The sequence below is a fragment of the Bemisia tabaci genome, chromosome 7, assembly GCF_918797505.1.
Source record: "Bemisia tabaci chromosome 7, PGI_BMITA_v3".
NCBI lineage: Eukaryota > Metazoa > Arthropoda > Insecta > Hemiptera > Aleyrodidae > Bemisia > Bemisia tabaci.
Genome location: NC_092799.1, coordinates 1,459,470 through 1,487,458, shown reverse-complemented (window position 1 = coordinate 1,487,458; position 27,989 = coordinate 1,459,470). Strand labels below are relative to the sequence as shown.

Here is a 27,989-nt window from a genome sequence, read left to right as displayed (position 1 = left end):
AACGGTTCGGTTAGTTGTTCCTAATCTCTCGAAAGCAGATGCACTCTATGAAAATCCCGTTTTTTACCGGTAGTCATTGAAAAGCACTCTCGTTCGGTTATAGTCTCTGACATCATGCTAAGGATCATCACCCTGTATGTAAGCCGTGTAATCTCCGACTACGTAGTTACGCTTTCATTCAAACAGTGTATTTGCGCTTTTGTGATAAATGTGGGACTTGGAGAATAAGGTGCATGGTGCAGTTTTTGCAATTTCGGGAGATACGTTTTTGAAGTTTCGAAATACATGTGTAACATGAATCCTTTTGGTGGAAAGAAAGTTCAAATTGACTTTTTGATGCTTAAAATTTAGAATTTGGGAGCTAAGTTCTCACAGAATATGCATTACGACTAATTTTACATGAAATCATTAATATCACAATTTTTTCAAAAACTGCGCTCATGCGGCTTGTCTTCCGAGCTCCTTAAATGCGAAAGGCTACTTTCTTCTTTTCATTAATCTTTTCAAATTGACATTGGTGAACATTTGGTCTTATTTTTATGCATTAAACTCTCGATATAAAATGTACCTCACTGTACCTTTTCTTTTTATTTTTTTTTTAATGAAAATAATACTTCATTTTAAAGACATTTACATTTTTAAACTGCAGTAATTATTTGGAAAACCTTTCTAAAGCGGTGGCATCGATTTCAATCTCAATGAGCTATGCTTGTGTTGAAAGGAACTATACAAAAATGAATAAAAGATGAAAAAAAAACCAAGAGTATGCAATCCTTGGTTTTAACATACTTGTAAGTCGATTTTTTAGTTTCAAACACGTCCGATTTTGAGCGATTGGTTGCGCGTACACCACGCTGCAGCAGAGTAAAAGCACAAAATATGAGGGTAAAAATTAAAATGCATTAGAAGTCATTTTGACAAGGAGTCACCTTAAAATATACAAAACAAACATTATATTTTCCTCCAATTCATATTTTTTTTCATCAATTTAAATGAGAATAATCCATACAGAATGTGCAAAAACTTCAAAATCATGAGTTGAAAAACGCTGATTCCGCGAGTTTAAATATAAGAGCCTAACACAAAGCGGACCAGCGTGCTGACAGCGCATAACGCGCATTGGCGCCTACAAACCTAAGGGGATACTTCACGCATTGTGCAATGCCTGAAGTATCCCTCTAAGTTTGTAGGCGCTGGCCGGATGCCCGGTCAAAACTTAAGGGGAGCCAGACACCCTATCTTCCCTATGTTAACGTTTGTAACTTTTTCTCAGGATCTACTGAACAAAAATTACTTCTGTTTTTTTTTTTTTTTTTTTTTTTTTTTTGGAACTTTGAACCCTCCCGAACATTTTAACACGGGCATTTTTTAAAATTTAAAAATTTGAAATGTTGGTGAAGTTTTGAAATTTTTTTGTTAGAAATCAAAGAATTTGGACATTTGAATTCAAATTAAAAAAAATCCAGCTCGAAATTTTGGAAAAGCTCGTGTTAAAATGTGCAGGAGAGTGCAAGGATTAAAACAAAACAAAGTTTTTGAAAATCGATTCAGTAGATCCTGAGAAAAAGGTACATGAGTGCTGAAGAATGTAGTTTTCGGGAAATGAGGAATTGAAAAAAAAAGCAAAATCAGTTTTAGTGTAATTAGTAGTGTATTTAGTAAACCTTCCCTCACTAAACCGGGCGTAACTTCAAAACTACTCATCAGATCAAGTAAAACTTGGTCTGAAATTAACGTAAGGAGTATGAGATTAAGATTAGCCAGAAAATAAAAAGAACATTTTTTTTCAATTTTCAAGTGGCTGGCTCCCCTTAAAGTCGTGAATTTGGCTTGTTTCTCATGGAAGAGATGAAATAAGAACGGAAATTTTGAAACACCGCAATGGAGATACGTGGTTTCGCACCTCAGTCGGTGCGATACGGACATCCATCAAGTTTAAATAGTTGCATCAAGTCTCCGTCACCGCCGACCAACGCGTCTGTCGATCGATTCAACTACAGGTATTATGCCGAGGAGGTCAAAACGCCTTCAATTTTTTGAACGCAATACGGACATCCGTCGAGGTTGTATAGTTGTATCAATGCGCCGTAGCAAATGCGTCCCATTTTCCCGCAGCGTGCCACGGCGCACAGTGCGGAATCCATATTGACGATGCGGACGAAAATCGGTAAAAGACACTTAACTTTAAATTATGAAGATCGTATCACCGACATAGGAAACCCCTGTGGCACTATGAAAGTAAAACACTGGAGGAATAAGAAAATGTTGTATCTCATGTTTTTTTTCGAGTATTGTTTTAGAATAGTTCATTTGAAGTTGGCAACCTAAAATTAGCCCTATGTTAACAATGTAAAAGCAATGTGAAACACCCTTTTAACTTCAAAAATACCTGATAGTCGCAAAAAGTCGCAAGATCTTTTTGGAAGAATTGAAGTTGGGTATATCAAGAAAATGTCAACCACCCAGAGTATTTTGCGTTTCAAGCGAGAAATCTTCATTTGAAGTTGACGTCTTTTCCCTGTGTATTTCTTATGGACCAATGATGTTTTGGGACCGATCTATTTTCCGCTCACTTTTTACTCACATTCAAAGTAGTTTTGAGAGAAAAATTTGAGAATGAAGCATCATTGTGAGTCAGAAATATTGTTAAGATGACAAACTCCAAAAAAATATTCAGATGTCGAGTTGTGAATTTTTATTTTTGTCCACAGAGGGCCGCACCGTGCGGCGCCTCAAGCAACTATTTCACAATAGAGGTGTAGCACAGTGTCATACAAAATTGAAGGGAGGGGGAGGGGTGATCCGATCCAGCAGTCGGTCAAGCGAAGAATACAAAGCGTCGAATGTTGGAAAAATTTGACGTATTGGACCCTAAAAAATCGACTTACAAGTAGGTTAAAACCAAAGATTGCATTCTCTTTGTTTCCTACCCCCTCTTTTATTCATTTTTGTATAGTTTCTTTTAACACAAGTATGGCTTATTGAGATTAAAATCGATGTCATCGCTTGGAAAAGGTTTTACAAATATTTGCCGCGTTTTAAAAATGGAAATGTTTTTAAAATGAAGTAATATTTTCATTTAAAAAAAAAGAAAAATAAAAAGAAAAGGTATAGTGAGGTACATTTTATATCGAGAGTTTTATGGATAAAAATAAGACCAAATGTTCACCAATGTCAATTTGAAAAGATTCATCAAAAGAGGAAAGTAGCATTTCATTCAAAAAATGAGTTGTCAACACAACATCTCCTTCTCTCTTAATTTACTCATTTCAATATTGTTATTATAATTTTACATACGGACTAAAATATGACGCTTGGACCAAGTCACTGTTATCAATTTTACGTGTAGACGTAAACTATACGTACGTAACCACACTACATAAACATATGTAGAAACAACAAAATATTCCAAAAATGTCCTTAAACCTCCAAGTCGGGTTGAAGTAACCCATATTTAAATACATTGATTTAGATAGTTTTTGAACTATATTTCTATGTTTTTTCTATGTTTTTAAGGTAAGGAATATATTTTTGAAATTTTCACCTTTTTGGTAACATACTGACACTTTCTGACCCCCTCCTCATCCCCCATATGTAGATCCCTTAGAGAAGATTGTCGGATTAGCCAGCTTAGGAGTTCTAGGGGTGGTCGTCAAAAATAAATTATGTAATAAGACACGACTCTCGCAGAAATACCAACTCTTAGACGCGGCCTTCTAGGGTTCTTTTTTTCAAAGTAACTATCGATTCGGTCACACGTTTTAAAGTAAGTGAACCTTAACTTTTCTCAGATCTCAAAAATACGAGACACCTAAACGGGCGTTGATGACGGCGCATAGATACAACTATTAATGCTTGATGGATGTCCGTGTTGCGTTTGTAAAACTGAAGGCGCAATGGCGCGAGGCCTGAACCCACAATACTCCACTCTATGCTACCAATGAAAAGTTTCTCAGATTCGGGAGAAAAGTTTAAACAGGAGGCCCGAATACGTCTCTCCTATTTTCGGCTGAGTTCACACCAGATTTTTGTCTTTTTTTTTCAATTTGTTGTCTGATTTTTTTTTAGGGATGGATTTTGAAAGCTATATCGAAAGCTCGTACGTAGTGGCCCCACACAAACCACGGAGCACGTGTTTTTCGGAAGCCTCAGGTTAATTTGATCCAGCTTGGACATCTAGAGGCTGAAAAATAACTATAAATTTCTAACTTTTTAGGAAGAGGATACTTGGACTTCTCCTTGAGTTCAGCTTTTTAAGGTCGTATATTATCTCACACCATGAAGATAGAAACAATTTTAAAAAAATCACCATTTGTTATATTTTATCATTTATTCTTCGCAGAATTATTTTACACCATTTGTTTAAACAGGCATTTGGCAATGGCTGTCTTGAGCTACCACTTGTATTCAAGCGGAAAAGTGGCATGTCAAACGTCAATAGATGAGCGGTTGCTTCAGGACTACCAAGAGATCGATTCAATCCTGCTTGATTTTCTACAGGAAGCAATTCTATCAATCGTAAAAAAATTAAATGATTTAAAACTGTAAGTACCTCATATGAACTTGACTTTTTTCCCCAAAATACGTAAGGTCGTGAATTTATACAATTCAAGTAAAAAGGTACGGTAAACGGGTAGACATAACCAAAATGAATCTAGTTGCAGAAGATGAGTAGGTCCAAGATGTTGTGGATATAATTCTATAATTCACTTAAGTAACTTTGGGCTTACGCCAGCATCAGAGCATTATTACAAAACTTGAGCATAAACATAATCACAGTTTGAAATTTTTTCGAACATACGGATAAATGAAGGTGTCGAAATTAAAAGACGTCATCATTTTATAATTTTAGAATTATATCCACAACACATTGTTTCTATTAATCGCCTTCAATACAATTAAAAATTACTCCGTTTCTGCTCGTTTTAACCCTTCCGAGCTTTCTCCTCCTTTCACTCTAACTCATTTGCAACAACGATGTGAATTGTCCAAGCCCAGTTTTACATAGTTGAAAAGAATCATTAGGATGATTTTCCTTATCATCATGATTTCATTTATTTATTTTACTGTAAGCTCAGAGAGAGCTTGGCAAAACTGGCAACGCATTGAAAATAAAACTTGTAATCGGTTTTTAAAGCCACTAAAAATATTATTTTTTTAAATTTCTGTTACAGTATGAAGAGTCACTATCTTTTTGAGCAGAACCATTTGAAACTAGATGCATATAGATATGCCAGTGACATTATACAACACTTCAAATTAGTGAAACGAATACACTACGATTGGGAGGATACCTTGGAAACGATTAAAAAGAATCCTCTTAAAGGTGAAAGCATCCGGCACTATTTCAAATATTATTTTGCATGCATTATTTCTCCTAAAACCTGATTCCATGTGTTCATAATATACCTGACTGAGCATTTATTCTAAGAATGATTGAGAGGCTTAGAAGACAAGGCATATGATACAGTCTCAATGCATATTCTGCGAAAAATTCGCTCCTAATTTCCAATTTTTAAGCATCAAAAAGTCAGTTTGAACTTTCTTTCCGCCCTAATAATCCATGTAATTTCGAAATTTCAAACAGGCATTTCTCAATTTAGCAAAAACGATACTTACGCACCATGTCCTCCGAGCCTCTCAATTCCTTTGCTTTTTCACTGAGACGCACCCGGAGAAAAAGTCTTCGTACATGGGACCCGAAGTTGTGGTCAAATGGATCTCTGAAGCTTTCTGATCACGCATCCGAAAACTTGAGGTCGAGCTGCCGAAGTTCGGGTCAGAAATATCACCACTTCGGTAATTATTCGGTACCACTTCAATATTACGTGTGGAAATTTCTTGCATGCAACAGAGCCATTTAGATGACAACATCGCGAAAAAATTTTCCTCCATGAAAAGACAGAGATTTATGGGAAGAAAAAAATGACTGCCGGTCAATTTCTAAACTATTTTTACCCAGAAGGAAATGCGGGAAACGACAAAAAACTACGTTGCCACTAGAAACCGCAGAAACATCGTGAGAATCTGCGTGATCACTTACGTACTTATGCACACAGATCTTTGGGACGCTGTGAGAGAACTGCAGAAAAATATTGCATGGAGTCCGCAAAAGTAGTCGTGTAACTGTCAAACATAGGCACCCGTCTACAGGAAAAGACTTACTGCTAAGAAAACGACTCGATCAATTTACTATTGAATATCACTAGAAATACTAGGTTCGGAAGAATTTTCGGGGGAATTCAGGGCCTGTCACCATTGAGCCCTCGCCATGGCAATGTTGTATATAAGGTTGGTATACGAGTATTCTTTCTAAGACCAGCTGAAAATATCTAAAACGACCGGAAGATTCCAAAGTAAGGTCTTGAAACTGAATTTCGAACTTTTTAGGCACAAAAGACTCACTTCGGAAATTAGACATGAATATTAGAATATTTAATAGCGGGGTTTAATTCCGTGTCTCTTCTTCTCATTTTGAGGTAGAGAAATACTATTTTCAGTGGTGGCAACGAAATTTTGATGGCACTGGTCAAGTTACCAGTCAAGTTTATGGGGATATTTTTAATATATGCGAACATAGTTTAACATATTAGTCCATGGAAAAACCATTGCTAGAGTACAATTTTGTTAATCATACTTGTCTTCATTAATGGGCAGTTTTTGTCGGTTTTAAAATTGTATGATTTCCATTCCAGTTTGAACTTTCATTTGGTCACTCTCGCGAGAGATCTCATTCAATCTTGTTTGATAAAATTATTATTATGCGCAAATTAATTCATTTGCTAATCGATCCCAGCGTATCCTTAATATAACTTATTAGAATGATTGAAATTTCAGACCTAGGTAAAAAATATCAAAAGCTTGCAAAATTCACTTATCCTTCGATGACTCAACTTAAAAATACTGTTCGTGTCTTTTTGGAGATGCAAAGGTCGATGAACCTGTCCGTCAAAGATCTAGCCAATGGCCACCATCAAAACGCAAGGTATCCGACAAAATTAAGTAGTAAGTATCATTCTGCCTCTTCTTTCATATTCGTGTTCAGCCTTGAGGAGATAGATCTTAATGCCAAAAATGCACAGAAATACTAGCACTTTTAGAAGAAGAACGCCTGACAAACACGATGATAAGTGTGTAGAAAACCTGAAATTATGGAATCAAACTGGGGCTATGACAGTTTGAATTTTGAAATAGACTGCGATGTTTTAAGAAAAGGATGTGTCCCATTAAGGAGGGTTATTTTGGCCCCAACTTTGATCAAAAATTGAAATAGCTTAGAATAATGTCATAGAATAATGTCTAGAAATAAAAACGGATCTACACCAGAAGTCCATCTCTGTTGCCTCTCGAACCTCCGGGGTCCGCTGTTTCATCAGCCATACTTCACACCCGTAGATTACTACTATGCTCTTGGGAATCGCGTTTTAGAAAGATAGCTAGTTCGGTAGTGAAAAGTGTGTTAATTCAATTTTTCAGGTAGCGACTGTCAAGTTATAGCCTCACATTGCATTTATAACCCTACGAGACAGTTTGCTGCTTTGGAATGGCTGAAGGAAGCATACAAGAGGTTTGATGAAAAAAAGGAGCCACCGCTAAACAAGCAAATGTTGATCTCAGATCTGGCATTTGCTCTATCTAAAACAGGTATCTTTTTCAAATCTCATGGATAGAATTAAGAAGTCATGTGATGGCGTTTTCAAGGCGAGGCTTGATTTTTTATCTATATTTTGTCTTAATTTTAAACTCTAAGTTTATTCCACGTGGAACTTTCAAGAGTTGTTATACTTTATGTGGCCTAGCAACATTTCAGCTCATGATGTTCATGAGTGGGGAGATAAAAGTTTTAGGGGGCTTAACACATTTCTCAATTGCTGTGACCCCCTCCAAGAGAAGTTGGATCTTACTGCCATGTTACGGAAAAGAGCAGTAAGCAAAATCTGGGATGAGCCTTGAAACACATAAGAGTATGTGCTAACCGTGGCTCACACAGAAACGTACCTTTACCAATAGATTTTTGGATTCCGCCAAGGTGCTGGATTTGGATCATTAATGAGGTACTCCTTATTAGCACATAAAATTGTATATTTGTACTTGTACTCTCACTGTTCTTTTCCTTGAACAATATTGTATAATAGATGTAACTGTTTCATTTCACTAGGTTCCTGCAAGAGACCCCCCTCCACCCCTCTCCCTTTTAGTTCACTCCCACAATTACTTTGCCCTGGTTAAACAGTCCTATAGGAATCCACTAAATTCCAATGGGAACCCATTAGGTTCCTACGGGCGCTCAATGGGATTCACGAAATTCCAATGGGAGCCAATAGGTAGTTCGTGGCATCCGATAGGACCCTCTGCGGACCCAGTGGGATCCACGAAATTCCGATGGATCCCAATGGGAACCATCACGAATTGCCAGTGGGGACCTGTTGGTATGGTGTTGTTTCTGACCGGGCAATTCAAATTTCTCGTAATCAATGTAAAATAAAAGCGTTATTGCCTTAAAAAGGAGCTAATTAAGTAATTGTCAATGCAAGAATCGTGTTTGACGTGAAATTCTTGTTAAGAAACATGTGTCAATATGTTCAAATTCATACTTTACCTGGTGGTCCATTCCGTTCGGCAAATTATGATGCCATACTTATTATTACTTATTATGCCATACGTAGCGCTCTTATGGTAGCACGAAACTTATAAATTTTTAACTTATTGGTTTCTGTAAGAAAATTCTAAGAAGAATTCAGAACTGACTAAATTTTGCGTTACGAGTACTCCTTTCGTCTTCTTCCTTGAAGTTTATGCGCTCAAGCATGTCTTCTTTTCTTAGGAAGTATCAAAGAGGCTGTAGATTTAACACATGACTTTACGACGCGATTGAACATGGACGACAAAAATGCCTTCTTCGATATGTACATTCACTTTAAGTCGAAGCTTAACAATCAACCAGTCAACGACATGAATGAAGGCATTTCTCCTGTAAGTACTGCTATTCCCATAATTCCATGTTTTTCCCCCAAAACTCAGTTATTAAACTGAACTATGGAACCTGAACATTTTTGCATTACTTCTGGGAAGTTAGCTGAATTCAGGTTATAAGCCTCATAACCCTTATATGTATAGTTGAATTATCTTATCTCATTAGATCGTCATGAAAAAAGAAATAAAAAAATCAGTTTCGTCATGTTTTTTGCAAGTTTCGGCATTTCGTCATGTCCTGGCACGAAGGAACGTAACTCAATTTCGAGGTTGCAAAATTGATTAAAACAATTCAATTTTTTACGAGAATGTACCTTCGCAATTTTTGTTCGAAATTTGTCTGATTTTTGTGGGTGACCGTGAGAAAAATCAGTGAAATTTTCAGGTAGAAATATCCAAGTTTCTCCAGGTAAAATTGCAATTTGCGACGAAGACATTTTTTTACGTTCCCTCGCGCGGAAAACGACGATTTGATCAAACACGACAAATTCGATTTTTCTGATTCTGTCTCTTTTCGTTGACATTTCAGGATGACACGTCTCTTGAAACCTGGACGTATCCAACTCGAGAATCTCACTTTCAAGAAGTTTGTAAACAGCTCATCAAGTTTCCTCGGAGTAACACAGCTGACCTAAGGTGTCACCTCAGAAGGGAAGGATCGCCTTTATTTTTCTTGTCACCTTTAAAAGAGGAGGAATTACACTTAAGACCTAAAATATCCATTTATCACGAGTTCTTAACTAATGATGGAATCGATAAAATAATAGAGTCAGCGCGTAATCAGGTAAGTTCTTAAGCGTTTTTATTCGGACGTTTTACTTCATTAAAAGTATTCAAATTTAAAATTTGTGATCATTTTCCCTACGTATAAACCTTAGAACATTCACAGAAAATTCCGAGACGTCATTTTCTTCAGTTTGCCGTGAAAAAAAAGCGCAAAGAAATTTGCAATGATGAAAGGAGTTAGGCTGATGCTGCTTAAGTTGTTTGCCTGGCTGATGACATATCGACGGTGAAACTACCAAACCACGTATCTCGTTTTCGGTGTTTAAAAATCTACGCTCACATTTTATTTTTTTGAAGTAGACCAAATCAATATCATTCCTTGAAATTTTCACGGAATTTTCTCCGCACAAAGAGGAAAAATCACAGAAATTTTCAAGACAGGATGTTAAGTAATTTCATTTAAAAAATAAAGTATGACAGGAAGTCTGCGACGTCGCAAACCGAGATACGTGGTTTGGTAGTTTCACCGTCGATATGGGCATAACTACACATTGAGATGAACCCGAGAAACATTTGTATTATAAGAGCGACAGGGTTCATTGCAGGGTGTAGTTACGCCCTTATGTTAAGAGGGGGATGAATTCATCCGATTCAACACACATAAACTGACGCCACAAGTCTCATATTAATTACTTCTAACCTGTAGATTTTACCCCACAATTTTAATTCTAGGCCTTCTACGAATAATTCATCATTCGTAAAATAAAATCCAATACATAAAGTGTACATTCGTCACCTATTATTTCTTTCTTCCAGATGCTGAGAGAAGCTACCAGAAACGGATCCAGTGCTGAGTATGAGGTAGACCAGTACGTCAGGTACAGAAAGATTATTTTTCTGGAGAAAGGAATTTCAAATTTTGAGAGTCTCCTCAAACGCACAAATGCCTTGACCGGACTCAGCGATGAAACCGCTGGAGACATTCAAGTAAACTACTACGGCTCCGGGGGAGGACATGCCCCCCGCTACGACGCGTACTACGTAAGTCAATACACTGTCTCTTAAAAACTATAATTGGACCGCGTTAAGCAGAGAGGAACCAAGTCAAGGGGAGGACATGCCCCTCACCCAGAGACAAGAGACCCTCCACTAGTATCTCGGTCATGGTGGAAGCTTTTACTTTCGGGACTTCAGCATTCTACTGTTGACTTACCTACATGGTTGATGTTTAACAACGTGTTGGCAGTTGCGTTTCGCAAACAAGCCGAAAATGGCCGAAGTTTAGGAAAGTTGTTTGGCTCATGACGTCACCCGAAGCTCATCATCGACCATGTAGGTAAGTCAACAGCCGAAAATAGGGTGATGACTGTTGCTCCCTAATAATTGTCCATAAGGAATTGTTGAAACCCCGAAAGTAAAAGCTTCCACCTGTCGCTAGGAGGCCAGTGGAGGGTCTCTTGTCTCTGCCCTCACCACGACGCGTACTACGTAAATCAATACACTGTCCGTTAAAAACGATGATTGAACCGCGTCAAGCAGAAAGGAACCCAGTCACATTAGCTATTTCCAAATTTCATTTGGCACTTTAATTTTTTACATGACTAGATTGTGCGGATTTTTGTGCAAACAGTGAATTTTCTTTATAGTGCGAAGCGACTTCCTTGATCTAAGGAATCCGGACAAACGTTCTCTTGTACAAAATTAAATTGCCCATTTACCTAACCCTCCAAGACCCCTCCTCCACCTCAATGTACAAAAATTTCATGATTTTTGCGTGGCAGGCATAAAAATAAATAATAGCCTGAAACTTGACATACGTGTCAAGGCTCAAGGAGGCTCATTTCTATGTTGAACATAAATATGAGGCGCTATCTGAGGACTTGAATTTGGCAAAAGCTGATGTGGCATGGCTCCTTTCTGCTGAACGCGATCCAATTAAGGGTTGAGTACCTTTGAGTGGAGTGTATAGACATCATCGGAGTTCAATAGAGGAGACTGAAGACAATTTAAAATGGGCTTTTTCTTTGATAAAGGCCTATGTTGCATTGAATTTTTCTATAAAATTTATTCATTTAATCATTGAATTTATTTTAAATCGATGGCCAAAGAAACTTTGGCCAACTGGTCAACATAATTTCTGGAAAAATTTCTTGATTTTTCTGCTGTTGTCAGATTATTCTGTAAAAATGTCAAGCTATTGAAGGTGGCTTGTTCGATTTCAAAAAAGTAAAATACGCGCGGAAATTTTGAAACATCCAAATGGAGACGCGTGGTTACGCATTTCGGACAGTTAAATGTAACGTGCAAATTCAGTTGAAACCGAGTATACTCTGAGTAAAATTCAAAATGCACAGGCAATTGAAAAACTTTTTTTTTCTTTCTTTTCTTTAAAATTAGCTGCTAACAATAACAGTTTTTTGCTAGGTGCCAGACAGTCCCATGAGGCTGAGCAAATTAGAGAGACAGATACGTTGCAGTTTTGCCTTCAATTTTTGAGATAAGCCGGATAGCATTATTCGTGCAGTAACAGTCATCTATTTAAAGATTTGTATGTTGTGTAATCTACAAATTGACCTCTCTCACAAAACTAAAAGATACCATGAAAATTTGGTTTCAGGAGCATTTTGATCCACGCTTGGGAAATCCAACCACAACAGTGCAATTTTACGTAAGTGTAGAAAATGCTGAATTACTAAATTGAAACGACTGCCTAATAAATTTAGAATTTTTATAATAAGCTTCAGGGCACGTAAGAATCTTGGCGCATGAGTAGTCAAGTACTTTTTTAGTACATTATCTTAAGTTCAATACTATGTATAGGTAAAATCGACAACATATTGAAGATGACACGTGTTTTATTAAGAGCGAAGGACTCTATAAATAATAATTATGAATACATACAAACCTCTAGACAAGAATTAGATTTTAATCAACTAATTTATTTATGTTTCATATCTTTTAATTATATTCTAAGGGCTCAGTTTCATTCACAAGCAGTATTTGTTCTTACTTTACATGATTAGTACGTGAAAATCAATATAGAGCAATTTCGATTTTCCGCACATTTGATGAGTTTAGGAGTTCCTTTTCAAACGTATATTGAAACTTCTTGAGAGTTATTTCTACCGCGATGTCTTTTAAACTCACCAATTAGAAAACTACATCTCATTAAAAATCCTATTGATTTTACCAGGAAATTCGGTATTTTTAAAAATTGTATTGTTTTCTCTTGACAGTTGAATAACGTCCAAGTTGGAGGTGAGACGGTTTTCGACGGACTCGATGTACTCGTCAAACCGGAAAAAGGTAGCGTTTTGGTATGGGATAATTTGAGGAGGAATGGCCTGATAGATATGTTCTCTGGGCATGGAATTTGCCCTGTTTTCCACGGTCATCAACTGAGTAAGTTATCACCTCAACTGATGCCCCTGTTCTAAATACTGGTGCTCATCTCTCTACTTACACATCGATATTTAAAAGATTTTTAAAATGTTGCATTTGAAAAATGGCCGTATTTCTATCAAACAGATTTATATGGAGGTGAGAAATATGGGGTGTGCTCGTTAGTTCTCTGGCCGCAAGAGTGAATGAGAATAATAAAGCGCCAGTGACGTCAACGGAAATGAATGCCGTCGTCGCGGCTCCTCGTAGTGGTCATTAACTCATAAGCCCTGTCCACAACGCTCTCGTGCCATGCCATAGAGTACATAGAGTCGTAATGCAAGTGAGAGAGCTGGCGCCACCTTTCAGCATTTTCCAGGTCCCGAATTCCGAGATTCCCGAGCGGCGACGGGTCCCTCTTTCGATACATAATCGATTGTTTGCGATACACGGGGACCCGGCCATATTCCACACCGCCATTTTGGATCGAATATGTATCGAAAAAGTGAGCCCGCGCACCGGGCTCGGAACTCGTCGAGCAGAACGTGGCGCCAGCTCTCCCACTTACATTACGAATCTAAGTACTCTATGTGCCATGCCCGCGGCTCAGCATAATCAGCTATACCCCGCATTCAGTTTGCACATAGTTCTCTTTGTTCAATTTAAAATCCTGCTTTTCCAATTCTTCAAAAGGAATCACGCCCACTCACCACATTGTTTCTTATCCAGCTTTCTAAAGCACAACCCATATTTCTCACCTGCACATAGTTCTGTTTGATAGAAATACGTCCTAATATCTAAATATATAATCTCACATATATGATAATTTAACGAATTGTTCATAATGACATTCACACAATATTTTAGAAATATTCTTAAAATGATGCACTCTCGTGTCCAGAAAAGAAGTGGCAAGCGTTTCAGTCAAATTGGTTGCGTTATTACAGAAGAAATCTTAATTCCCGTGTCCATGGCTCATTGGAACTTCACATTGTTGTACCGCGCAAAACTCCTCTCTTTGACTGCAACTTTCAAACCGTCATGACCACAGTTTAAAATTACGTTTTAAGGCGTTATTTTGCGCCAAAATGTTCATGACACTCTAGTTTAAGAGGACAGTACCGGTATCTTCATTTTGAGTTTTTCATTCCAAGATTCTTTTTCCTTATGGAAGCTCACAAATATTAATCATCCGCTATGATCTCGGCGACTGGTGGAAACTTTTACTTTCGATACTTCATCACTAAACCCTGAAAATTACCTTTTGGCTGCTGAGCATTTTATTTTTATTTATTTTTTTTTTTGTATCTTGCCGAGGGCATTGTTCCACACTTATTTTTCCACGATAAGATAAAATAAGCGTTGAATCCATGGAAAAAATCAAGTTCCTAAAAGTAAAATATTTCCACCAGTGCCGGGACCCAAGCTCTTTGAATGTTCATTCGATGAATCATAATTTTAGTTTTCCTCTGATTTGCAGCTGCAACTCTATACTATCATCATAAAGAGCAAGTATTGCATCGGCCGTGCACAATGAACAAATATGAGTGAATTTAGCATTTAATTACATTGTCGTCTGAAATCATTAAAATCTCTGACGTTGTTCGAATTATTTCAATTAACTATATTCAGCTCATGAAACTCTTATTCAATGATGAAGTAAATGCTATGTAAGTACGTCATAGAAATATTTTCAAATCCTGCCACTGTTCTAAAACCAAGTCTTGCACATAGTACCATTATATATGAATATGTGATATATGTTTCATTGAATATGTTACCTTGCCTTTTACAAACACACGCGTTATCTCTTTCGCTTTACTCACTGAAATTTAAATCCAGCAAAAGGTACCCTTGTTTCATTGTGTGATATCAGAAATAAAATGAAATATTTTTTTTTTTTTTTGTAAATAAATACTTTTAACACGATGAATAGAATATATTTAAGTAAGTACACACCCAATTATTTTCCAGTTTAGTTCAGTAATTCCTCTGTGGCCTACTTAACCACTATGAGCTTGCGGCCGACCCCGAAGCAGCTCATCTTGCCTAACATCCTTTTTGAAGGCGAACTATAGTTTCAATAAACGAAGAAGTTTATTCTTAATAATCTTGTAAAGAGGAGCTAAATAATTCAGCGGTTTTAGAATATTTTGCTTGCTCCTTCTTATTACTGACGAAATGCTACCCAAATAAAGCTATGCAATTTCTACGCATGAATTTCTGCGGGATAAAAAATATCCCTATTACCGCTCTGTAACCTGCTTGTCACATTACACAGCATTACATCCCGTCAGTTACGAGATTTTTGCCACCTGGATTTCGTACTTTTTGATTCGTGTAAAATACTTGACGTACATCGAAGTGGGGCACCTCACCCAGAAACAATTGGACGGTGTAAGTCCACAACCCGGTATCTCCGTTTGCGACGTTGCAGATGTCCGGTCATACTTTTTTTTAAACGGAAAACTACTCAACGGCAATTTTTGAAAACTACCGTGATTTTCTTTCTCTGTGTGAAGAAAATTCTGCAAAAAAATCAAGGAGGGATGTCAATTTGTTCTCCTTTAAACAAATAATATAGAGGTGGAGATTTTCAAACACCGCAAACGAGATACGTGAATGCGGACTTATGCCGTCGAAATCCTTTTGTAATGCGGCACTTAAATATTAATACATAGGCATGTAAAGAGAAGGAGTTTAATCATATTTAACATTTTAAGATTAATTATAATAAAAGAATAACTGTACAATACAGTAAACTATGTGATCTTACCAGTAGCTTTAAATTAAAAAATATATAATTTCCCTGGTAAAAATGTGGTAAAAATTCTTTGGTAGAATCTGTGTTCCAAAATACCATAGACCTAAAGCCGGCTGTAAGATTTTCAATAGCTTCTATAGCCGGCTGCACACTTTCTTATAGCCTTTTATAGCCGATGGCGACTAAGCAACAGCCAGGCGATAAAGTGTTTGCTAAATGTTACTAATTACGGATGCTAGGACTTAGTGAGTTTTTGAACTACCGCTCTATTTTTGGGCCGTAGTATCTTGATTTATTTTGCGCGGAAAGCTCCGTACTTTTGAAGGATGCCTGCCATTCCTAATATGTTGGAGCGCCTTCAATTTCGTATGATACTGTGCAATACCTCTGGTGTGAAATAGTTGATTCAAGCGCCGTGGCACGCTGCGGCGCGGCAGGCGAGCAGCCAGCGCGAAAAGCGCCTAGCGCCTACAAACCTAACAGGGATACTTCACGCATTGCGCTATGCGTGAAGTATCCCTGTTAGGTTTGTAGGCGCTGGTGCGCGCTTATCGCTGGCAACACGCCACTCCGCTCTGTGTTAGGCTCCAATATAATCTTGCGGAGTCAGCGTTTTTCAACTCATGATTTTGAAATGTTTGCACATCCTGTATGGATTGTTCTCATTTTAATTGATGAAAAAAATATGTATTAGAGGAAAATATAATGTGTGTTTTGTAAATATTAAAGTGGTTCCGTATCAAACTTAATGATTTCCAAAGCACACGAATTTCTACACAATTTCTTATAGCCTATTTTAATCGATGGCGGAAAAGCAACAGCCAGGCGATTAAGTGTAAAGCCCGGCGATAGGAACTATAGCCCGGCTGCATACTTTTTTATCGCTTCGTGTAGCCCGGCTATATGATTTGCTCCGCTTTCTACAGCAAGCTATATGATTTTCTATTGCCCTCTTTAGCTGGCCATAAGAATTCCTATGGTATTTTGAAACGCAGCTCCTATCGCCAATTTTTACCAGGGCCCTTTACTGAGAGTAAGGACAATGCGAATCCACGCCTGATTACCTCCCGTATTTTAGACCTTCACAGTGTCACAAACGGGAATAAAAATTACAGTTTCACTAATTGCAAAGATTGTAACTGGAATGGACCGGGGAATAGGAGGCAGGGCAAGGAACAAATGAAATGAGATTGGGAACGGAGACAGGAATTCGGAAATGGGTTGATCAAAGATTACAGCAAACGTCCGATTCGTGTAATCTTTATCCCCGTTTGTGACATCCACAAGCCGCGTTTTCTCAACTCTCTCAGCGAGAGAAGGAGCACAAGCGACTGCTTCGTAGCTCTGATAACACGAATTAAAATAACTCTAAAATAGATTTTTGCAACCACTAGTTACATTGTGAAGCCTATTGAAAATGGATGGCTGAAGTCGAAAAATGCGCACCTCAGATTGCTACATTGAAAGTCGCCGCTCATGTTGAATTTATTTAATGGGACAGCTTTTTTTCACATTTTCTTTGAGTTTTTTTCTCATGTTCTACAAAAATTACAAAAAAGAGAGGAAAACCCACGAAATTTCGGGGATTTATTTTAATTAGTTTTCTAAGAAGGAAATCAAACACATTCGAAGATTTTCAAATTCTGTATTTCTGGCATAAATTGCTAGCATATTTTGCCGTTGGTGTGGCTGTTTCTTGAGAGAGGCGTTGTTGGAAAAACGACCACAGTTAATGACTTCTTTATGAAAAAAAACGTATAAGGTTCTCAATGTTGCTAAGACTATGTAATTTTCGTAGAACTTGGAGCAAATTAAATTCATTGCAATTCGACTTAATTTCACACAACAATGAGGGTGATGCAAAATTCGGAGCAGATTTATTGTGAAAAATTCATGAAAGAGCTTGAATCAAGGCAACATCGTCCTTTCTCCATTTAAACCCATAGAAATGTATCGATCCTTGGAGGGGCCAGGTGTTCCAACAGAAATCGATTATTTAGCATAGGTTTAAATGGAGGATATCCGGTGTTGCCAAATTGCTGGATCCGCCTCTGACTTTGGTTAAGTTACTTGTAATTGAAGAACCAAGTGGCACAATCCGTCGCTCCTCTGGCATAGGGGCGTATATTGAATTTTTCATGAGCCTCAAAAAGCACGGATGCTATGTAAAACGAGGTTTACGTGGAAAGTGAGATAAGCCCTTACGTCGGAGGGGCAATGATTCTTAGCAGAATTGGATTATACGCCTTTTTATCAAAGAGGTCGTCAATAATTGAGGACTTTTTGGGTAAAAGGGCGTACGAGACTTGTAATGCTGCTAAGATTGTGCCATGTTTCATAGCGTTTGTGGCAGATGAAATTCATTCACAGCCCACTTACTTCCTTGCAATAGTGAGGATGAAAAACTCGGAAACATTTAAAGCAGAACTGTCGGATAAGTTAGTTACAACTAGAGAACTACGTCGCACAATCTTAGCAGCATTTGAAGTTTCATCACGTGCTTTTTATACCAAATATGCCTTAATTGGACGTATTTCTATCAAACAGAATTATGAGCAGGTGAGAAATATGGGGTGTGCTCGTTAATTCTCTGGCCATAAGAGTGAATGAGAATAATAAAGCGCCAGTGACGTCAACGGAGATGGAACCGCCGTCGTCCCGCCTCCGTATCGTCTTTAACTCATGAGCCCTTTGCACAACGCTCTGGTGCCATGCCCGCGGCTCATGGATCCCGCATTCAGTTTGCACATGGTTCTCTTTGCTCAATTTGGACTGCGTTAAACAGAAATGAACCAAGCCACATCAGCTACTGCCGAATTTTACTGGTCAATTTAATTGTTTACAAGAAAACGGTTATGCGGATTCTCGTGCAAATTTCAGTGGATTCTCTCCATATTACGAAGCAATTTCCTTAACATTTTCAAAGGAATGCACACAAGCGTTCTCTCGTAAAAAAATGAACTACCCATTTAAATTTGGCAATAGCCGATATGGCTTGGTCCCTTTGTGTTAAACGCGGTCCATTTAAAATCCCGCTTTTCCAATTCTTCAAAAGGAATCACGCCCACTTTTACATTGCTTCTAATCCAGCTTTCTAGAGCACACCCCATATTTTTCACCTGCACATAGTTCTGTTTGACAGTGGCATGGCGTGCTTTGCGATGTATCGATTGATACGCCACTCAAACCTATTAAAAAAGATCGATTATCAGGGTGTTGGCAGCGAACACCTAAGTAATCGATTCTTTAGCATAGCTTCAAATGGCAAGGTATGGATAATCGATTATTCACGCCACGCCACTGCTGTTTGATAGAAATACGTCCAATGGCGGCCTCGAAGGTGGATAACTAGGCGGTTCCTTTGACGGAGCCCAAGAGTTCATCGAAGGTCATGGGCTTGTTGGCCATTTCCATGAGCTCCTCTTCGGATTTGCCGAGGAGCTGCTGCATGATCTCCGGCGGGACTTGGTCGGCCCCGGTTGGTTGGGCCTTCATCTCCTCCTCGGTCTTGACGGAGGGCGACAGGACCTTCAAGATGGGCGGGAGCTTCGGGTAGGTATCGGCGTAGGGCCTGAGGTCCTCCGCCTTCTCCTTGGAGGTGCTCTCCGACTTCGTCTGGTTCTTCGCCGCCGCCTCAGCCGCCGTCTTGAGGTCCTCCATCTCGAACAGGAACTTCATCGGTTTATCATCGCGCATTTTCCCGTAGCCTATCACGCTGTTGATTTCTTTCTTCAACTCCTCGAACCGCCCTGGAAATAGCAAGATAATGGATTAATACAATGGAGATGTTGCATATCAACGGTGTAAGTCGGCAATCACATAACTCGGCTTGCGACGTCGCAGACTTCCCGTCATACTTTATTTTTTAAACGGAAAAACTGCTCGACGGCAATTCTTTAAAACTGCCGCAATGTTTCTTGTCTGTGCGAAGAAAATTCTGCAAAAACTTCAAGGAATGATGTCAGTTTGTTATTTTTTAAAAAAATACCATAGAGGCAGAGATTTTTAGACACCGCAAACGAGTTATGTGATTGCCGACGTACACCGTCGATATGTGAGGAATTTGCGATTTGACTATTGATACGTATGTAAAAGTTCACGAGAAACACCAAGGTCCCACTGGTTTTCTCTAGAGTCCCTTTATACTGAGAGTCAAGACAACACTCCCTCATGGAGTCACAAGCGGGAATGAAGATTATAGAAATTGGACGTTTTTCGTAATCTTTGATCGGCCCTTTCCTAAATTCCTTTCTCCGTTCCTTCTCTCATTCCGTTTGTTCCTTGCCGAACCCGTAATTCCCTGGTCCATTCTAAAATACAATCTTTGCAGTCGGTGAAAATGTAATCTTTATTCCCGTTTGTGACACTGTGAAGGCCTAAAATACGGGAACCAATCAGAAATGGATTCACATTGTCTTGACTCTCAGTATGAAGGGACTCTAGTTTTCTCTGAAATCAACTCCCAAGCTCAAAAAAAGCTCTCAAAGTGGAGTGCGTAATGGAGGGGATATCCCACGCTATCCATGAGAGTCCACGTCTGCATCAACACAAACTCTCCATGCAAAGGTAGGGAGCAAATACATAGCAGGGTTGCCGTGTTTTCAGTTTTAGAGTCCCCAAATAAAGTGGCAGCCCTGTCAATGTATTTGCTCCCTATCTTTGTATGGTGAGTTTCTCTTGATGTATACGGGGACTCTCAGGATAGCGTGGGATATCTCCTCCATTTTCGCCTCAACTTGAGAGCTTTTTTGGGCTTGGGAGTTGATTTCAGAGAAAACCAGTGGCACCATCGTGTTCTTCATGAACTTTGACATAAGAATCAATAGTCAAATCGCAAATTCCTCACATTTGCACCATCTCCATTCAAACACTGAAAAAACAAAAACTGCCGACGTGAAAGCCGTAGCTATGGGCTATAGACGTACCGTCTGCTTTGAGGGTTCAAAACCCGAAAGTTCCGGACGTAGCACCCAGAGCAGTCAAGGCTACGACTCCAACATCAGGTACTTTCGGCCCTTGAGCCCGGCACGGACGGTATGTCTAGGCAGCCCGTAACTTTTTTTCATTGAACGGACTGCGGGCTGATTATTGAAATTGATAGGCAAAGTGATAGACAAGCGAGGCATAGAGAGAATGGAGGGATCCTATTGGTAGAAGCGGGTCGTTGCAATGGACAAATCGTCGTTTCCTAGACGAAATTTTGTCCTGTCTTTATTTCAATGTTGTCAAATTTACCCCGGCAAAATGTATTTTTACCGGGAGAATTTTGTGTATTTTTTACTGAAAATTTCAATGATTTTTCCTCTGAACTCAAGAAAAAATCAGGAAACTTTTGGACAATACACAAGGACATGCCTGTAAAAAACTGAATTGTTTGAATCAATTTTGCACCGTTGGAATGGAGTTACGTATCCTCGCCCAGTAAACGATGAAGTGGACCATATTTTGCGAAAAGGAACCACTATTTATTGCTCGTTTTAGGAGGAACATATGTGCCATCGGCTTCTATATGCAGGAAGGTCCTTTCATGGAAAAGCCAGAGATGGTGGTTTCTAATTGTAAAACGTAATCCAAGTGAGGTAAGTAATGGACTAATAAACGAAAACCCTCGATCTACAACAACCACTCGATCCAACGGGGTGCCGGGAGTGATCGATTATAGATTTTTTCCCATTAAAGCTATGGTAAAGAATCGATTATTAAGGTGTTCGCTGCGAACACCGTGTATATCGATCCTTTTTCATAGGTTTATATGGCATAACAATCGATAAATCCCAAAGCACGGCACTCCACTGATCGCTTTACTTTCCCTTTGTCTCCTTTTTCTATCACTGTGTCCATCAATATCAATAATCAGCCCGCTAGGCATTGCTACATGGAACTTTTGTATGCGCTAGAAATTTGCGAGTTAAGTACTTTCCTTCAAGTAAAATCTTGCGAGAAACACGATAGTGCTACTGGTTTTGTCTCAAACAAACTCTCGAGCTAAAAAAAACTCCCAAAATTGAGGCCGTAAGAGAGGGGATTCTCAAAGCCAATATGAAAGACAACCTTCATATTCAGACAAAATCATTCATGCGCAGATAGGGAACATATACATAAGCAAATTGGACGCATTTCTGTCAGACGGAACTAAGCGCCATGGAAAAGCATTGAGAGCATAGGACGGAATGATCCCGGCGCCCGGTTCCGCCGCCAATCCATGCCCACTTCTACCTTCCTCCCCCTATGACGCTTAGTTCCGTTTGACAGAAATACGTCCAATCAATAATTCACTACCTCACAATAAATACATCTTAAAAACTTTTAAAATACCTTTAAAAGTGTCTCCCCAGTATTATTGTCATTCCGAGTATCATGGAAATTTTGACTACATCGTATAAATATACCCGGATTTTTGCTCTTTTGCTATGAGAAAGTCAGCCCATTTGCATGATAAAATTAAAATAAAACATCGTAATTTACAGTGGGCATACATGAAGAATACGAACCGGTTTTGAAATATATTTTTGCAAGGAGTTTCAGGGTTTTTTCGTTTGTTTTGAATATGTCCTCGGTGTTGCCGACGAGTCTATATGCCTCAGCTAACCATTTTGTTGCCTCCACAATGTCACCATAATCAAGTGTATGCTTGCCAATTAAGTAGCAGTCATTAGCTACAAAACAAGCCATAATTGTTTTTGATTAAAAAATCATGAGAACAATGAGGTAAAAAGGAAAATCAATATTTTGAATCACTCAATTTTTGGTATTTTCTACAAAATTCGTTGAAAGAGACGAGATATATTTACTTGACGAATATAAGTATTACTGAAGTATTATCCATTCATCCCCCACTTACTGAACAAATTTCCATTTCAAAATAGGAAATACAAAATGGAATTTGCTTTGTCGCAATTTTTATAATCTTCTTATGGCTAATAAATCGGTTGATGTGAACTAAAAACCATTCCTCACTGATGTTTTTTCTTCCGTTGTAATTATCGTAGACTGTAAGATGAGTATATCAAAATCGTGTAAAATTAAATATGAAAGCAAGATATTGAAAATAGGGTGAGAAAGAGGGGGGGGGAGAGAAAGAGACATCTCTTTCTCCCCCCCCCATTAATATTTTGTAAATACATTTTTGGGGCACCACCTGTCCTTAGGAGTAGGAGCTCCCACTGCAATCGTGATCAACAAGCTATTGGTAACACATGTTGCCTACTCCTCTCTCGGAAGGCGTTTTGAATTACCGCGTATGCCTCTTGTCATGTCATGTCATGTTAGAATTTTATTTTCTTCTTAGCGTAGTGTCCATACCACCAAGTAGCAACTTTCAATTCAAATCTACGAATCATCAGTTTATTTTTGAATAGAATTAATTCGATGCTTACATTCTAGTTGGCTTCTTCTTACAATGGTGTGATTTTAATGTGTGTAATGTGTGAATTTGAATTGTAAACATTCAAAAAACAAACTTGACTATTGTAAACAACAGCTCACAAATCAACCCTACAGTGGTAAAAAATGATGTCTTCCTCCACGAAATAACACAATTTAAGCATCTAGGATTTGTACTGGACAAAGATCTCACCGCATGTCTGGTCATATATCCAATTTAAGAAACAAACTTTCCAGAGCTATTTTTATTTTAAGTTATTTCTCCAAGTTTTGTAACATTGGTGTGTTACAAACTCTCTATTATTCTCCAGTTCATTTTCATTTAAATTATTGTATCACTATATGGGGTTTATGTAATAAAGGTTTTTTTTTGAACAGATTTTCAAATTATAAAAACAAGCCTCAAGGACGATCTTTAAAATTAAAAGAGGAGAGAGCTGCAAAGAAATTTCCACTAACAATAACATTTTATTACTAATGTCCTTGTTTGTGTACCACTCCTTATTTGCGTTCTTCCAGAGTAAACATCTATTACAGACCAATAGAGATGTTCATCAGTAAAATACCAGAAACAAGGATGCATTAAGGAGTGAGACATCAAACTTAAAGTGGGGCAAACACAGCTCCTAAGCTTCGGATATCAATTTTATTCGAAGCTACCGAAAAATGTGCGAAAAGAAGAAAACTTTCAACTTTTCAAAAGGAGTTGTAAGACCCTTTGATCGAAAAGTGCTGTTATTATTTATTCATTATTATTATCATCCCCCTCATTCATTCGCTATGTGTAACTCCCATAGAAGCGATAGTCGATTAGATTTTTAGACATGCACACCTTTTAAAGACCTCTTGAGAGACCTTTAAATATATGTCTTCCTTTTCAAAAGGACTATTGATTTGGACATGCCATAGCATATCTCAGGCAAACTTAACCTTAATTATCTCGAAATTAAAAAATAAGAGACATCTACAGTGTAAACGCGATACAACTATTCGCGCAAGATAGATGTTCACATTGCAGTGAAGTGCGAGTCGTGAACTCTTGATGCTCTGCTCTATGCTACTAGTTTGAAGCACCATTACGAATAAGACAAACGGAAACAAACACAACATGGAAATAAGGCGAGGGAAAGGATGCGCGTTAACGACGGCGCAGAGATACAACTATTCGTACTTGATGGACGCCCGTGCTGCATCTGAAAAATTGAAGGCGCGAAGACGCGATGCGTGAGCTCTCAATGCTCTGCTATATGCTGCCAATGAGGTGTCGCTCCGTTTCGGGAAAGAAGTTAAAAAGGAGGCCCGAATACGTCTTTCCTGTCTCCAGCTGTGTTGATACTCGTTCTCTCTTCTTTAATTCAGATTCTTGTCTGATTATTTTCTAGGATGGATTTGCAAACCCACGTTTTAAGCTCGTGTAAACCGTAGCACTGGCTCGGTTCTCATGGAAATAATGGTGCTTGGATGCGTCTAGTGGCTTTAATTTTTTATGTTTTCTTCAATTTCAGAAGTCTGCAGGTTACCTCAACACGTTAAATTTTGCAATTTTCACTCCGTACGATTAATAAACTTCGAACCTGAAAATAGCGTAAACTTGTGCTGCTTTGCCGAACTTTTCTGAACCTCCTCTCCACGTAGGGGTTGCCCCACCAGGAAATATCACATTACGCCCCTTCAACCAGCCAAGGGTCTACGCTACGCCCTCAGATGCGAGCCAGTCCGACCCTGGAAGGAGAGTGATGAACTTATATCTATATTAGAATTTATTTACCATCAAGGGTTGAGTTTAATTTCACGCGGCCCAAATTTCCATTCACGAATTCAGAATGCGTGACATCGGAAAACGATCTCAATCTGTTCAGATTCTCGATGGCTAGACGTATATCAGGATTGGGAAGATGCCCATATTCACTAGCTAAGCGATTTGACATACTGCGCATCACATCTGAAAGAGAAAACATCATTTATGAATGACAGGCGAGACTCACGTAGAGTCGCGAGACTCAGTATGGCTAGCAAAAATGTTGGTCAATTTTAGGCCAAAATTCGGTTAACCATACACTTCGGTTATCGGTATATTAAGAATTTGCTTTCCCATGGACCGACATTTTTTCCTCCGTGATACTAAGCGAATTTTCGCGATCGAATGTCATTCATCAAACGAATTGATCAGTGCTGAGTGATGCCGATGATCGGTGATGTCAGGAGCCAATCAGGGCTCAAATTTTTTTCCTAAATGAAATTAAGAAGAAAATAAGAAAACACGAAACACTAAAACACAGAAATTGCGAAAGCACCAGACTTGAATTGACAAAACACAACAACAGATAGAGATGACAGAACAAAAATTTTGGTGAGAGATGACGTTTCTGACATCGATTGCATCAATTCAAAAATCGAATTCAAGTCCCGAGGTGAATTCGAAATTTCAAATTGATGGATTTCAACGGTCTCTGGTGAGACCAACGAAGAAGTCGAATATCATTGAAAAAAAATGTACAATCGTCGAATATCATTCAACGGTGAATGATATTCGATCGCAAAAATTCGCTTATAGTCCCCATTAATCAAGGTTCCTTCTTCTTCTTCTTCTTCTTCTTCTTCTTCTCCTCCTCCTCCTCCCTCTTAATGCGATCAAAAGATTCACGATTTCTCGATTAAAAAATGATCGAGTGATTTTTGGTTCTACATTCTACAAGGATAATTGGACGTATTTTTATCAAACGGAACATGAGCCCTGAGACCCATAAGAATAACAGGGCTCACGTCGTAATGCGCATAGTTCCGTTTGATAGAAATACGTCCAATTCAAAGGCAAAGCGTCGGTTGATTGGGTTGCATGACAATTTGTCCCCGTTTGGCGAGGATACCTTGCGTGCCAGAGATTGACTCATCTAGCCAACACCGCTAATCTTGGCACTCAGCATAGAATGATGCTTACGTTGTTTCGTCCTTTTTTTCTTTTTTGTATAACGAATTTATATACTCTTACCTTCTGTGACATTCTCAGCTACGTAATTAGTAATTACGCGCCAATCATAAGCCATTCGCTTCATCAACTTTAAAGACTTATTGATGTCCTCTGTGTACGAATTAAGATCTGTCGTGTGTTCAATGTCCTCTTCCAATGCTGATAATATGCTGCGAAAAGATAACAATGATGTAAGTATTCATAATGTTAGAAATCAGTTGCATATCGACGGTGAAACTACCAAACCACGTATCTCGGTTTGCGACGTCGCAGACTTCCTGTCATACTTTATTTTTAAATGAAAAACTACTTAACATCCAGTCTTGAAAATTTCTGTGATTTTTCCTCTTTGTGCGGAGAAAATTCCGTGAAAATTTCAAGGAATGGTATTGATTTGGTCTACTTCAAAAAAATAAAATGTGAGCGTAGATTTTTAAACACCGCAAACGAGATACGTGGTTTGGTAGTTTCACCGTCGATATGCTTGTCACGTCGGTACATATAAGTCTGTTCAACAGGTAATTTTCCAGGCGGGCGTAGCTTTAGCTCCCTGTTATTACAGCGCCGGCAGCGCAGCTCGGCCGGCGGCGGAGGTTGTTTCATCTCATCAGGCTACGCTCGCACGTTCGCGCATAAAAGCAGTTTTTAAAAAATTGAGATATTAATGATTTCAAGTAAAACTAGTCATGGTGCACAAGTTGTGAAAAATTTGCTCTCAAATTCCAATTTTTAAGCATCAAAGCGTCGGTTTGAACTTTGTTCTCCACAAGGATCCACGTGATTTCGAAACTTTAAACACGTATTTCTCGAAATAGCAAGAACTGTACTTATGCGCCTAGTCCTCCAAGCCCCTCAAATATTTCCAAGTATGAGCACTTACTTCTTCAGATCTTGGACTTTCCTTTCCTCCTTTTCGATAATGAGATCCAGGAACTCCAATAAAAATTCATCTTTCGACATGAGCCCGCGGAAATATCCTTCAGATTCAAATTTCATATCAGACGACGCCATGACCAGCATAAAGTGACTCGTGAGGAGCAAAAATGAGATCCTGAAAACACCAATTCACCAAAATTTAGCATGGATTCTTTCTAAGTTTTTTTCTTAGCCATTTATTTATTTATTTTTATTTTTGAATTCCGTATTGATAAGGATGCTTTTGCTAATCTCTGAAATCAAAAGATACCATTTTTCTCATGTAAATAAACACACGACAATGACTTACCTTAGACCGTTCATGACTCATGAAAACACGTAAACAAATAGAACAAACTATCCAACACACGCAATTTTAAATAATAGTCACGCAGAAATAAAAAAAATTCAATCTTGTGATGTAACTAAGCAGTAGGGGTTGTAAAATCACTGATTGCATTCCAACGGATATTAATCATTACAAATTTGGCTGAATGATGAGAGGGGTAAAAACCATTCACGGGATATTTCGGATAGAATAAGCAGGATTACACATGTAAGGAATCTTCCACTGGTATTTTTAAAGTCAGAAAAATCTCAGAACTGTAAAGATTAATTTAGTGAATGTATAATGGTGTACAGCCCGAATTAATTATATTCACACATAACTTTTTTTAGTGTCCAGTATTGTGTCATTTTCGACAACTTTGAGACGAGTCACTTAATTTGGGCCGATTGATCACGAAAATCACGATTTGATTTAATCATTTTCCGTCAATTTCCGGTTCCGTTCGCGCTTTTACTTATTATTCGGTGGAAATCATGCACTCGTTTCTGCGCAAACAATGGCAGAACAAACGGGAGCAAAATTGAGGCGGC

General features: G+C 38.4%; 2 protein-coding genes across 2 annotated transcripts; one reads left to right on the top strand and one right to left on the bottom strand.

Annotated features, from left to right (window-relative positions):
• LOC109036728 (prolyl 4-hydroxylase subunit alpha-2) lies at window positions 1-18,457 on the top strand. Its single transcript, XM_019051087.2, has 11 exons — window positions 1-134; window positions 4,371-4,544; window positions 5,175-5,326; window positions 6,838-7,005; window positions 7,477-7,644; window positions 8,825-8,973; window positions 9,503-9,757; window positions 10,516-10,740; window positions 12,317-12,367; window positions 12,936-13,101; window positions 14,561-18,457. The coding sequence occupies exons 1-11, from the start codon at window positions 115-117 to the stop codon at window positions 14,629-14,631; spliced, it is 1,599 nt and encodes a 532-aa protein (XP_018906632.2). The 5' UTR covers window positions 1-114; the 3' UTR covers window positions 14,632-18,457.
• On the bottom strand, window positions 17,474-27,985 carry LOC109036747 (prolyl 4-hydroxylase subunit alpha-2). The gene is made up of 6 exons (XM_019051109.2): window positions 27,421-27,985; window positions 27,076-27,246; window positions 26,217-26,365; window positions 24,996-25,169; window positions 22,336-22,500; window positions 17,474-19,593 (listed from the first exon to the last, which is right to left on the bottom strand). Exons 1-6 carry the CDS (start codon window positions 27,432-27,434, stop codon window positions 19,193-19,195), a joined length of 1,074 nt encoding a protein of 357 aa, XP_018906654.2. The 5' UTR covers window positions 27,435-27,985; the 3' UTR covers window positions 17,474-19,192.
• Window positions 27,986-27,989: the final 4 nt, after the last annotated feature.

Bases quoted from the DNA above. Each gene is read 5' to 3' on its own strand.
- LOC109036747 (XM_019051109.2), bottom strand. The intron at 26,366-27,075 runs GTAAGTGCTCAT...ATCTTTTCGCAG, and splicing joins AAAGTCCAAGATCTGAAGAA to CATATTATCAGCATTGGAAG. The intron at 22,501-24,995 runs GTAAATAAATTC...CTTGTTTTGTAG, and splicing joins ATTAAACTCAACCCTTGATG to CTAATGACTGCTACTTAATT.
- LOC109036728 (XM_019051087.2), top strand. From the start codon at position 115: ATGCTAAGGATCATCACCCT. The intron at 5,327-6,837 runs GTGAAAGCATCC...TTGAAATTTCAG, and splicing joins TAAAAAGAATCCTCTTAAAG to ACCTAGGTAAAAAATATCAA. The intron at 7,645-8,824 runs GTATCTTTTTCA...TTCTTTTCTTAG, and splicing joins ATTTGCTCTATCTAAAACAG to GAAGTATCAAAGAGGCTGTA.